At 37.6% G+C, this 12,611-nt stretch overlaps 1 protein-coding gene across 1 annotated transcript in view; it reads right to left on the bottom strand.

Moving 5' to 3' along the window:
• Window positions 1-12,611, bottom strand: part of LOC115217254 (WD repeat-containing protein 62) — a 227,795-nt gene that overhangs the window by 76,708 nt on the left and 138,476 nt on the right. The window contains 5 exon segments of the mRNA XM_036507131.1: window positions 125-191; window positions 1,683-1,832; window positions 3,479-3,592; window positions 8,281-8,353; window positions 10,662-10,822. Of these exon segments, the coding sequence (XP_036363024.1) occupies window positions 125-191; window positions 1,683-1,832; window positions 3,479-3,592; window positions 8,281-8,353; window positions 10,662-10,822 (565 nt within the window).

Genomic DNA, 12,611 nt, shown 5'->3' with positions numbered 1-12,611 from the left:
CGATTTGGTCGACTAAAGGCGGTGCTCCAGCATGGCCGCAGTCAAAATGACTGAAACAAGTAAAAGAGAAAGAGAGATTGGATGAAGCTGAAGGATGGAAAATCCAAATAATCCTGTTACTTACCTGCATTGCCGTCCCCATCACAGAGAAAAGAATAACAAGGATCTGTGTAATGTGTCTTCAAAAGTTCCTGAAATACAAAAATAACATTTCTGTACATTTGACACTTAAAATTCCTTGATAACTTTTAGAAAAAAAAAGTTTTAAAACAAAGAATTTCTTAAGTTTAAAACTAAATAGCGAAGAAAATACCTATTTCTTTATTGCCCACAAGGGGCTAAACATAGAGGGGACAAACAAGGACAGACATAGATATTAAGTCGATTACATCGACCCCAGTGTGTAACTGGTACTTAATTTATCGACCCCGAAATGATGAAAGGCAAAGGATTTGAACTCACAACGTAACGTAATAGTGAAGAAAATACCAAAATATATAAATAACCAAAGAAGTTAGCTTTTTAAAATTTAATCTTCAATTGTAAAAACTGTTGGCTAATTAAAGCCCCATAATCAAATACAGGGATTGACATAATCAATTAGCCCCTTCCACAAAATTACAGGCTTAGTGTCTATCATAGAAAGGATTATTGTTGTTGTTATTTTTATTAAGGCAGTGATATGGCAGAATCATTAGCATGCCAAACAAAATGCTTAGTAGTATTTCTCCCAGCTTTGCGTTCTGAGTCCAAATGCTGCTGAGGTCAACTTTGCCTTTCATCCTTTCAGGGTCATTGAAATAGGTACCAGTTGGGCACTGGGGTTCAATGTAATCAACCAGACCCCTACTCCAAAATTTCAAGCCCACTGAAGAAAGGATTATTAATGACAGAGAATTGGTAGAATTGTTAGAGCATAAAAAAATGTGTTAGGTATGAGTTCCAAGTCTATGTTCTGAGTTCAAATCCTGGTGAGGTTAATTTTCCCTTCATCTTTCCAGGATCATTAAAACAAAATCCTATTTAAGATCTAGTGTCAATGGAATTCAGTAACATCCCGTTAGCCTTGTACCTGAATTAGAGACAATTATATTTGAGCGTATGATGTATGTATATATATATATATATATATATATATATTCTGTTGTGTCTGATAAGAGTCATTTTCTTTTTGTGCTTTATAATGTAACACATTCACCGGTAAAATTTCCACTTATATCTTATTTTTATTTTCCTAAAATTTTCATTGCGTCTTGCAACCTTTTCAATAGTCTTGACTCTGTCCGTTATTTACACTGCATTCGCTTTTGTTTGTTTGTGCGCATGTGTGTGGGTCAGTGTGTGTGTGTGCCTATGCATGCATGCACATATGTATGTATGTATATATATATGTGTGTGTGCATATGTATGTATGTATCCTGTATATTCATGTGCTAGCATGTCCGTGTGTATTTTTTATGTGTTTGTGTGAGTGAGCGTGTGTTTGTATATGTATGCACCTCTGTCTCCTTGTGTGTGCATGTGTGTGTGTGTTATGCAACTATGTACCATGTTTGTATGTATGGATGGATGTGCATCTCTAGTGCTGCATCTACATAGAAATGAACAGATGTAATTATAAACAATAATGTGCATGGATCTTATTAAACTAAAACAAAAAAACAAGAATAGATGGTATTTACATGGCTGTATATGTTTCTTCTGTAAGGCCCCAATTCCGTAATATGCTGGCTGATGTTCCAAACCCGTATTGTATCATCATTAGAACAAGTAATAAAGGAACCAGGTGGAAGACATGAAGTGTTTTTATTTTTCTCTGCTGCTGGATATATCTGAACAGACGAAAATATACCATGGATGAGATCAAAGGCAATAAACTTTGAAAAATAAATATCATTGAAATTTTAAAAGTAAAACATTAAAATTTGTTTGAGAAAAAATATACCTCAGAAAATATGAAAAAACTTTCTCTTACTCAAATAAATGTATTTGAAGTTAGAAAAAGCATTGCAATAAATATATAAACATATTTTCTTTCAAAGTAAATTAATTTTTCTAAAGTTAAATTGCAAATGGAAAACTGAAAATGATGTCAGTAAATTGAGGAGCATGGGTTTTGAGGCAAGTGAAGTCAAAATCAAATTTGATGACTGGCGTCTGTGCTAGCGGGGTGCAAAGAGCACCATACAAGTGTGATCGTTGACAGAGCGGCTAACTGGCTTCCGTACCAGTGGCACATAAAAGGTACCATTTCAGTGTAATCGTTACCAGTGTCGCCTTACTGGCACTCAAGCCCCGTGCTAGTAGGGTGTTAAGAGCACCATCCGAGCATGATCATTGCCAGAGTGGCTATCTGGCCTTCGTGCCGGTGGCACGTAAAAGACGCCATTCAAGTGTGACCATTACCAGCATCGCCTTACTGGCACCTGTGCCAGTGGCATATGTAAAAGATATGAGTGAGGTCGTTGCCAGTGCCGATTGACTGGCTCCGTGCCGGTGACACATAAAAGTACCCACTACACTCTCGGAGTGGTTGGCGTTAGGAAGGGCATCAAGCTGTAGAAACTCTGCCAGATCAAGATTGGAGCCTGGTGCAACCATCTGGTTCGCCAGCCCTCAGTCAAATCGTCCAACCCATGCCAGCATGGAAAGTGGACGTTAAATGATGATGATGATGTTGCACTAATATTTTATTCAGATTTATTAAGTTGGTAGCTTTTGATTAAAAGAAGGCACACCATTTTATTATGACATCAAAGCTTCATTGTCAAATCTGCAAGATTATCATTCAATATTTCAAGCTTTCAACTAAATACCATTCCTTCATAAACAAAACAATATTTATGCATGTGTGCGTGGGTATACATACACCTGTTCTGTTCTATACTTTCAGCCACAATATTCCTTTGTAAACACACACTTGTAAAAATACACAACAGGCTTCTTTCAGTTTCTGTCAACCAAATCCACTCACAAGTCTTTGGTTAGCTCATGGCTATAGTAGAAGACACTTGCCTGAGATGTTGCATAGTGGGACAGAACTAGAGACCTAGGGGTTGGGAAGTGAGCTTCTTAACCCCACGACCATGCCTGCACCTACTGTCATCATCATAATAATCATCATCATTATTTAATATCCATTTTCCATTCTGGCATGAATGGAATGCTTTGACAGAATCTGGTGTTGGCTTTGGTATGTTTTCTATAGCTGGATGCTCTTCCTAATGTCAATCAAAAGTACTGGGTGCTTTTTACTCATGCTGCTGGCATTAGTGAGGTTACCAAGTAAGTTACAAGACATAAAAAAACCCCAGAGAAGTAAAGAATGACCCCATGACTAGGTAGTGGGGAAACATTAGGAAAAAGGAGATAGCTTCACGCCAGATGCTGAGAAGCCGAAGTATGATAGAAAGAAAAGCACAGGTGTCTTAATATAGAGGAGACGCATTGAGTTTATAGTAAATAGAAATGTTCTTACCTCTAGATCCCAAATACACCCCGAGTGGTATAATGTAGACCATATTTTACCAACTTTGTATATGTCATGAACATCCCAGATATACAGACTGTGGTCACTATAGACACAGGTTATCTGAAATAGAAAACAATTATATGAGAAATATTTACTAGACAACATTGTAAGGCACAGGATATCTATAATTAAAATATAACCATCCACAGTTTCAGTAAAATAGATCGATTATCAATCAGCTATGTCGCACTGTGAGAAGGATCATGAAGGAGCTTTTTATATTCTTGTATTGGATATGTAATTTAACGAAGCAGGGAGAAAAGAAACTCTATACATGATGCACTACTATTGCTATTACACGAGAGTCAACGCTCTATATCAACAGCTCACAGTGAACTGCTTACCATCCCAAACTACCACAGTTCTTTGATTTATAACAATGAGTCAATCTACCTTTAGCCACATGGTGGGTGGTCGGAATCATTCCACAACAGAGCCATTCACAGTATGCCTTCCTTTAGAAACAGAGAAAGCTTGAGCAAGGTGCTTCTCATAAACACCACCCATCCTGTCCTTATTCTCTTTTAGATTTCAAAATCTATGTCTCAGCACATACTCAGTGTGTCCTCTAAGGAGACATATTGTTCTACCTTCTTAATTTCATCCCTTCCAATCTTTATTTGGCCTTATGCTGTGTTTTCAAACTACATGTATTTTTGTTTTCGGTTTAAGGTCTACTAACAACCAACAAATGTCCAGTTCTGTCTGTTTTACATATGGTTTTCTATGTTAGCATAGGTTAGACAAATACATAATACTGAGGTGTTGTTTTACAGTGGAGCAACAAGACAATTTATTGACAGGGAATTGCCAAACTGCACTATTTGTAACTCAGCATTTCTGAATGTTTATATTCTGGGAAGGGCAAATTGTCAATACTCACACCCATGTATGTGCGTGTGTACATACAAGCTATAGTTTTGTACAGTTTCCGTCTACCAAATTCATTCACAGGACATTAGCCAGTTCATGGCTACAGTAATAGCTAATTGCCAAAGGTGCAGCACAGTGGGCGGAACCTGAAATCACATGGCTGACAAACGAACTTCTTAACCATGCAGCCATACTTATACCTATATATATTACCTAACTTAATCATTTCCTCCCGTTACAATATTAATGATTAAGTGACAAAAAAAATACATGAAGCATAGAAGGTTCGCGATTATAGATGTTAACCTACTGCAAATCTTCAAAGACATTGTCATTCACCATGATATTTAGCAAAAAACAATGACAGGAGGGGCATTTAAGAATTATTTGATCTAATCATTTAATTCATTTAAAACTTCTAAAATTATCTAATTATTAAAAGTGGTAACACAGAATATAATATTTAACCCTTTCATTACCGTATTTATTTTGAGATGCTCTCTGTTTCTTTCAATTACTTTAAATATAAACAAAGAATTTAGTAAAATAACTTAGATATCATTCAGCTAATGTTAGGAACATAAATTGTGACTAAGGTTTGGTGGAAGATTTTAATTCAAAACTTATGAAAACAAGACATTTGTACTCAGAGCCAGAGCCGGTTTCAGCCAGATTGGTAACGAAAGGGTTAAGTTTCCATGCAGAGACGAGCATATAATTTTGATGCCCTAGCTCAAGTTAAACTATGTTTGATCAGTTGGACTAGTAAAAAATAAAATGTAGAGAGGAATCGATGACATAGGGTAATAAGATACTAATGCTGGAACAATAAATAATACACAGCAGCAAACGTAATGAGATATTGGAAGATCGAAAGTAATTTTCATAGAATCATTAAGTTACAGAAATATGAAGTGGTAAATACACACTGTGAAACTGGGTCACATCTTCTTCAAATTTTGTTTACAAGTAAGAATCAATATAATACAAGGTAGCTATCACAGCATGTGCTCTTAGCTAATCCAGTCTTTATCTCAACAATCAATGAACTGAGTGAGGAAAGCAAGTAGATTTACTACCTATGGCTGACATTAGAAGAGGTGTACAGAGGAAACAAATGGATTCCAAGGTTAGTTCAAGAAATATTTTTAGGTAAAAAAGAGGAAATACAAACTAATGATTTCTTTTGATAAACTTTTAAAAAGGAGAAATATATTTCTAGATGGATTATCTTCTGTCTTTTACTTGTTTCAGTCATTGAAATGTGGCCATGCTGGGACACGATCTTGAAGGATTTAGTCAAACAAATCACCCCCAGTGAGTATTTTTTAAGTTAGGTACTTATTTTGTCGGCCTCTTTTCCAAAACCGCTAAGTTACAAAAACATAAACAAATCAAACGCTGGTTGCCAAGTGGTGGTGGGTGAGGATAAAGTAACTGTGCTGGTACCATGTAAAAAGTACCCATGCTGATAGCACTCAAAAAATACCCAGTACACACTGTAAAGTGGTTGGTGTTAGGGAGGACATCCAGTCATAGAAACCATGCCAAAATAAACAAGTGAAGCCTGGTGCAGCTCTCCACCCTGCCAACTCCTGTCAAACCGCCTGACTCATGCCAGCATGGAAAACAAATGTTAAATGGTGATGATGATGATCCCCTGTGCAGGTGGTACATAAAAAGCACCATTTGAGCATGGCCGTTGCCAGTACCACTTGACTGGCCCTCGTGCCGGTGGCACATAAAAGGACCCACTACACTCTTGGAGGTAGGAAGGGCATCCAGCTGTAAAAACTCTGCCAATTCAAGATTGGAGCCTGGTGCAGCCATCTGGTTCGCCAGTCCTCAGTGAAATTGTCCAACCCATGCTAGCATGGAAAGCAGACATTAAACAATGATAATATATATATATATATCAGATTTTGACAGTTTCCATCTACCAAATTCACTCACAAGGCATTGGCTGCCCCAAGGATACAGTATAAGTCACCAGCCCAAGGTGCCATGCTGTGGGACTGAACTCAAAATTATGTGGTTGCGAAATGAACTTTGTAACCACACTGCCATGCTGTTATGTCTGAATGAAAAAATGAGATGGTTAAAATTGTGTTTGAGCTAAGCTAGGGTTCAACAGCAATAAACCTGAATGGTTTGAACTTCAAATGTAGAGAGACCTAACAAAATACTATTTGGTATTTAGTTTCAACTGCACCTCCGCTGAAGTACAAATTCATATCAACAGTCACATCAATAGTCTATATATTAAATATGTTAACACCTACTTAACCTACTTATTGTTTGTTATGCAGACAGCATCTATTTTACTACACCAACAACAAAAAATGTACAATCTTGTATATTTACTTACTGATTTTATTAATAAGTAATGAACACAGACGAAAATTATCTGACAAACTAGAAGCTTTTGAAATGTTGACATATAGAAGAACGTTAAGAATATCTTGGACAAAAACTTATGAAGAAGTGTGACAACTAGCAAATGTAAAAAGAGTGTTACTTTCAGCTATAAAAAGAAAGGCAGTTAAAATACTTTGGTCACATAGTAAGAGCTCAGGGAATACAAAGACTTACTAGAGGGGGAAAATAAATGGCAAATACTCAAGAGGATGACCCAGAACAAACTAGTTTCATAACATAAGGACTGAATTAAACTATCATATATATATATATGATAATTGAGTAAGTATGGCAAAGGAAAGACCTGAATAGACATCATATATTTAACCTGCTGAGATCAGATGACATCTAATAGTGATGAATGGTAAAATTCATGTTTTACTGATAAGGTCAGAATAAAACTGAAACATGTCTAAAGCTGTTTCCTGTGCTTAATGCAAAGATGAAAATATTAGCCATTCACTAATATTGTTTGTATTTTTAGGGGGGTTTTTGGCTGCATTTATTTTTCCAATTTTTATTAGTTTGGTCTGGAGGAAGGGGCTGAGCCCATCAACTTTGCAAAACCGCCAAAACCAAGGAGAATAATATGGTTAACATATCTTTTTAACAGTTACAAGTCGATGGTTGCGAGAAAGAAAAGTACAGGGAAGGAATTCCAGAAGACTGATGCTATAATAATAATAACAATAATGAAATTATTGTATACAGTGCTCAGGTGCACCACAACTTGTCAGAAAGTGCGTATAAAGTATATGCAGTAATGTACAAATGTCTAGAAAGCGAACAATGCATGAGTCAGATACATGCTTGCGTGTGTATGGAGGGGAGAAAATCAGGTGCAGTGTTGGCAAATCTCAGTAAGCATGGAAGTTTTGAAGGATGCAGTGCTCCGACAACTAACGACTGATGCCAGCAGTTTGTTCCATGCTTAAGGAGGAAGGACACAGCATAGTAGTTAGTGCATTGCCTGAAAAGTGGGTACGATGAGTATAGGAAAGTCATGGTTTCTTGAATGGAGGTGGACAAAACTAGCCAGCTCTGAAAAATGAGCATCACTGTAGCAGTGAAACAAAAGGCAGAGAGAGGAGAGATTATGTCTGTAGCTAAGTCGTTTGAACGTGTTGGTGAAACAGGTCTTTTTTCTGAATTTTAATTCCAAACTCCCTAAAATAACATTCAAATTTCTTTGCCAACTTGTATTTTAACGTTTTCCTGAAAACCAGTTGAAATATAAGTAGCTTCTTCAACACACCTGGTCCTTCAGTGGAAATGGAAAATAAAAACTATCTTTTCACTTCTCTGACAAATTTCCTTTAACTTAGATCATATTCTGAGATAATTATTAATATTTAAACTTGGTGACATACAACAAAGAAATTTATCAGTGCGCAGGGTATGCATCACGCCTCCAATGCCTACCCATTTATTATGAAGTTTTAAAATTTAATTCTTACCTTTTTATTAATATCATCATAAGTTAAAGCCATAGAATCAGGATAAAGGGCATCTGTTTTCGGACACACTTGGCTGAAATTTAGAATGAGAAATAACACATTAAGACAACATTGTTTTCTTATTAACATTTCACTTGTGGCGAACTGGCAGAAACGTTAGCACGCCAGGCAAGATGCTTAGCAGTATTTTGTCTGTCTTTATGTTCCGAGTTCAAATTCTGTCGAGGTCGACTTTACCTTTCATCCTTTCAGTGTCGATAAATTAAGTACTAGTTGCATACTGGGCTTATCTAATCGACTGGCCTCCTCCCCAAAAATTTCGAGCCTTGTGCCTAGAGTAGAAAGGAATATTTCACTTGCCATTTCTCATTCTTGCAAAGTCTGTATGTTTTGGTGTATCTGCATAAACTGCTAACACTCTCAAACATGAAAAGGCTACAGCAGTGATTGCTTTACCTGACTTAACCAGAAGAGAAGCATTACAAAGACATGCTATTGTTTGGACAAACTAAAGACTGTATTGAACACAGAGACAGTTTGCAAAGTGAGGTTTGCCAATAATTTATTCTAATCTCCTAAATAACAAATTATCACAATAAACTGTCATAGTATAACTATTTAAAAGACCTATATTTTCATTTAATTTGCTAGAAATACCAGCCAAATCTCCCTCAGATCATAACTTCAAAAGATGAAGGACATTTCGATAACAGATGCCTAGATACACTGTATGAAATAAAAGATGGAATAGTCACAGCTGCAACACCTTTGGTTATTATAAAGTCTACAGATTTTATAATCTGGGCTGATTTGGGGTTAAAACAACAGTAACACTATCAGAATCAAATCTTATCATTTATCATTTTAACATACATTTCTTTGTATCAGAAAGGGTTTGACAGGTCTGTCATGTCAGAATGAGTCAACTGGGTATGACAATTTTAACGCTGATGATTTGGCATGACTGAATGGACAGTCAACCCATTTTGACGACAGTATGTTTTGACACTGGATACAAGCATACATTCACACACGCTTGCACGCACAGAAATATACGTATATGGATAGAGTGTGGGGAGGAGAGAGGGAGAAAGACATTACACGTACATACATACCTAGATATTCAAATGCACAATCAGAGAGAGGGGGAGATGGAGAAAAACATTACATCTAATGTCCAATAAGACAGCATCAAATCAGTGACACCAAAACATCTCATACCCCAATCACACTAAACGCCACTATTTGCTATGCTGTTACAACATCCTCGTATTATTCTTTTTGCTCTTCCATCAAGCACCTTCTACCGTTAGCATACAGAGGTTTACCATCACCTACAGGTTTCAATGTGGGACTAAAGATAGCAACCTATCGAAACCTCAATTAGCAAACTGTTTTTATATTTAATACAGTCATCAATATATTCAAATACCATTAGACCAATTCTTATTTCTTTGCTGCCACCAAGGGGCTACACACAGAGGGGACAAACAAGGACAGACAAACGGATTAAGTCGATTACATCGACCCCAGTGCGTAACTGGTACTTATTTAATCGACCCCAAAAGGATGAAAGGCAGAGTCGACCTCGGCGGAATTTGAACTCAGAACGTAATGGCAGACAAAATACCTGTTTCTTTACTACCCACAAGGGGCTAAACACAGAGAGGACAAACAAGGACAGACATGGAGTCTGGTTCGCCAGACCTCAGTCAATCGTCCAACCCATGCTAGCATGGAAAGCGGACGTTAAATGATGATGATGATGATGATGAGCGATAACAAAAACAACCATTTTTATTATTATCCTTATTAGAGACAGAAAGAAAGGGAAGAGGGAGAAAGGGAGGAGGAAAGAGGAAGAAGGGAGGATAAAGTTTACAACACAGACAGATTCTACAAATTGTGATGACTTGAAGGTACAAAACTGAAATACTAAAGAAGTTCAAACATAGGCGCAGGAGTGGCTGTGTGGTAAGTAGCTTGCTAACCAACCACATGGTTCCAGGTTCAGTCCCACTGCATGGCATCTTGGGCAAGTGTCTTCTGCTATAGCCCCGGGCCGACCAATGCCTTGTGAGTGGATTTGGTAGACGGAAACTGAAAGAAGCCTGTCGTATATATGTATATATATATATGTGTGTGTATGTGTTTGTGTGTCTGTGTTTGTCCCGCCAACATTGCTTGACAACCGATGCTGGTGTGTTTACGTCCCCGTCACTTAGCGGTTCAGCAAAAGAGACCGATAGAATAAGTACTGGGCTTACAAAGAATAAGACCCGGGGTCGATTTGCTTGACTAAAGATGGTGCTCCAGCATGGCCACAGTCAAATGAGTGAAACAAGTAAAAAAAAAAAATTTTTAATAAATAAAAAAATTACCTGATATTGACAGCTGCTGAAACATCAACCCCAAGAGGGTGAGGCTTGGGAAGGGAAGCCACAAAATGAAGATTCTGAGCATCAAACACTCGGATCACACCATTGGCACAACCAATAAATACGTTCTTTTCTCCAACAGCCATACCAGTTGCATTCTTCGCCTGAAAGAAATTTAAAAAAAAAAAGTAAAAAATAATTATTATAAATAAATAATGGCTTCAAATTTTAGCACAGGGCCAGCAATTTAAGGGAAGAGAGACAGTCAATTACATCAACCCCCAGTATTCAACAGGTACTTATTTTATTAATCCCTAAAGGAGGAAAGGCAATATTGACCCTGAGAGGATTTGAACTCAGATCATAAAGAGCCGGAAGGAATTCTGCTAAGCATTTTGTCCAACATGCTAATGATTCTGCCAACTCGCCACCTCTTTATGAATAAATAATAGGCACAGGCGTGGCTGTGTGGTAAGAAGCTTTCTTCCTAACCACATGGTTCCAGGTTCAGTCCCACTGCGTGGCACCTTGGGCAAGTGTCTTCTAATAATGTCTAGGGCTGACCAAAGCCTCATAAATGTACTTGGCAGACAAAAACTGAAAGAAGTCCATCATATGTATGTATGTATGTATCATTTAGCGTCCGCTTTCCATGCTGGCATGGGTCGGACGGTTCAACTGGAGTCTGGAAAGCCAGAAGGCTGCACCAGGCTCCAGTCTGATCTGGCAATGTTTCTACGGCTGGATGCCCTACCTAACGCCAACCACTCCGTGAGTGTAGTGGGTGCTTTTTACGTGCCAGACGAGGCTGGCAACGGCCACGTTCGGATGGTTCTCTTACGTACCACCAGCACTGGTATCACAGCTACAATTTCCATTGATGTTGATCGATTTCGATTTTCATGTATGTATGTATGTATATAGGTACAGGTGTGGTAAGAAGCTTACTTTCCAACCACGCAGTTCCAGGTTCAGTCCCACTGTGTGACACCTTGGGCAAGTGTTTCTTACAATAGCCTTAGGCCAACAAAAGCCTTGTGAGTAGATTTGGTAGACAGAAACAGAAAGAAGTCATTTGTGTGTGTGTGTGTGTGTGTATGATGTATGTATGTATTTGTGTCTATTTGTCGACGTCCCGTCACCACTCGACAACCAATGTTGGCATGTTTATGGCCCTGAAACTTAGCGGTTCAGCAAGAGAAACTAATAGAATAAGTACTAGGCTTAAAAAATAAGTCCTGGGGTCAATTTGTTCAACTAAAACCCCACAAGGCAGTGCTCCAGAATGGCTCCAGTCAAATGACTGAAACAAGTAAAAGAATAAAAAAAATATTTAAAAATTTCTTGTATAGACATTAACACAAATAGTATAATGTGCAGAATTGTTAATACTAGATAAAATCAAACAAAATCTTGACAGCTTTTTCAAGACATAATAAGCCTTAAAAATTACTTTATAAATTACATCAGTATGATATGTAAAAAGACCAAATGTTGTGTTAGCAATTTAACTTGGCAGTTTAACAAGTTGATAAGTTAATTTGCTAAACTGACATATCATGGATAACGGGCTGACATGCTCACAATGGTGTGAGCAGAGGAGAATTGTATCTGACATCAATTAAAGAGCCTTGCTTGTATTTTTCTCTCTTTCTCTCTCTCTGCCAAAGAAAGAGGGGAAAAACACAGAAAAAAAGGAGCGAGAAAAAAGGAGAAAAATGGAGGGATAGAGGGGTGGGCAGCCAGGCAGACATACAGACAGACTGGTGGGCAGGAGGGATCTTTTCTATTCTGAAGCCAGGACCACAGATCTTTCTACTTAACTAAATAATCTGAAACTTCGTATGCTGATAGAGTCTAGCAAAACAAGACACAGGTTGGAACTAGTTTATTTGAGAAAAATCTATTTTATGACTTTAATCGTAGATTAAAACTGCGAATTTTAACCAATCA

The sequence above is a fragment of the Octopus sinensis genome, linkage group LG11 (assembly GCF_006345805.1).
Source record: "Octopus sinensis linkage group LG11, ASM634580v1, whole genome shotgun sequence".
Classification (NCBI taxonomy): Eukaryota; Metazoa; Mollusca; class Cephalopoda; order Octopoda; family Octopodidae; genus Octopus; species Octopus sinensis.
Note: the sequence above shows the minus strand (reverse complement) of the source record. Positions and strands in the feature narration are given on the sequence as shown.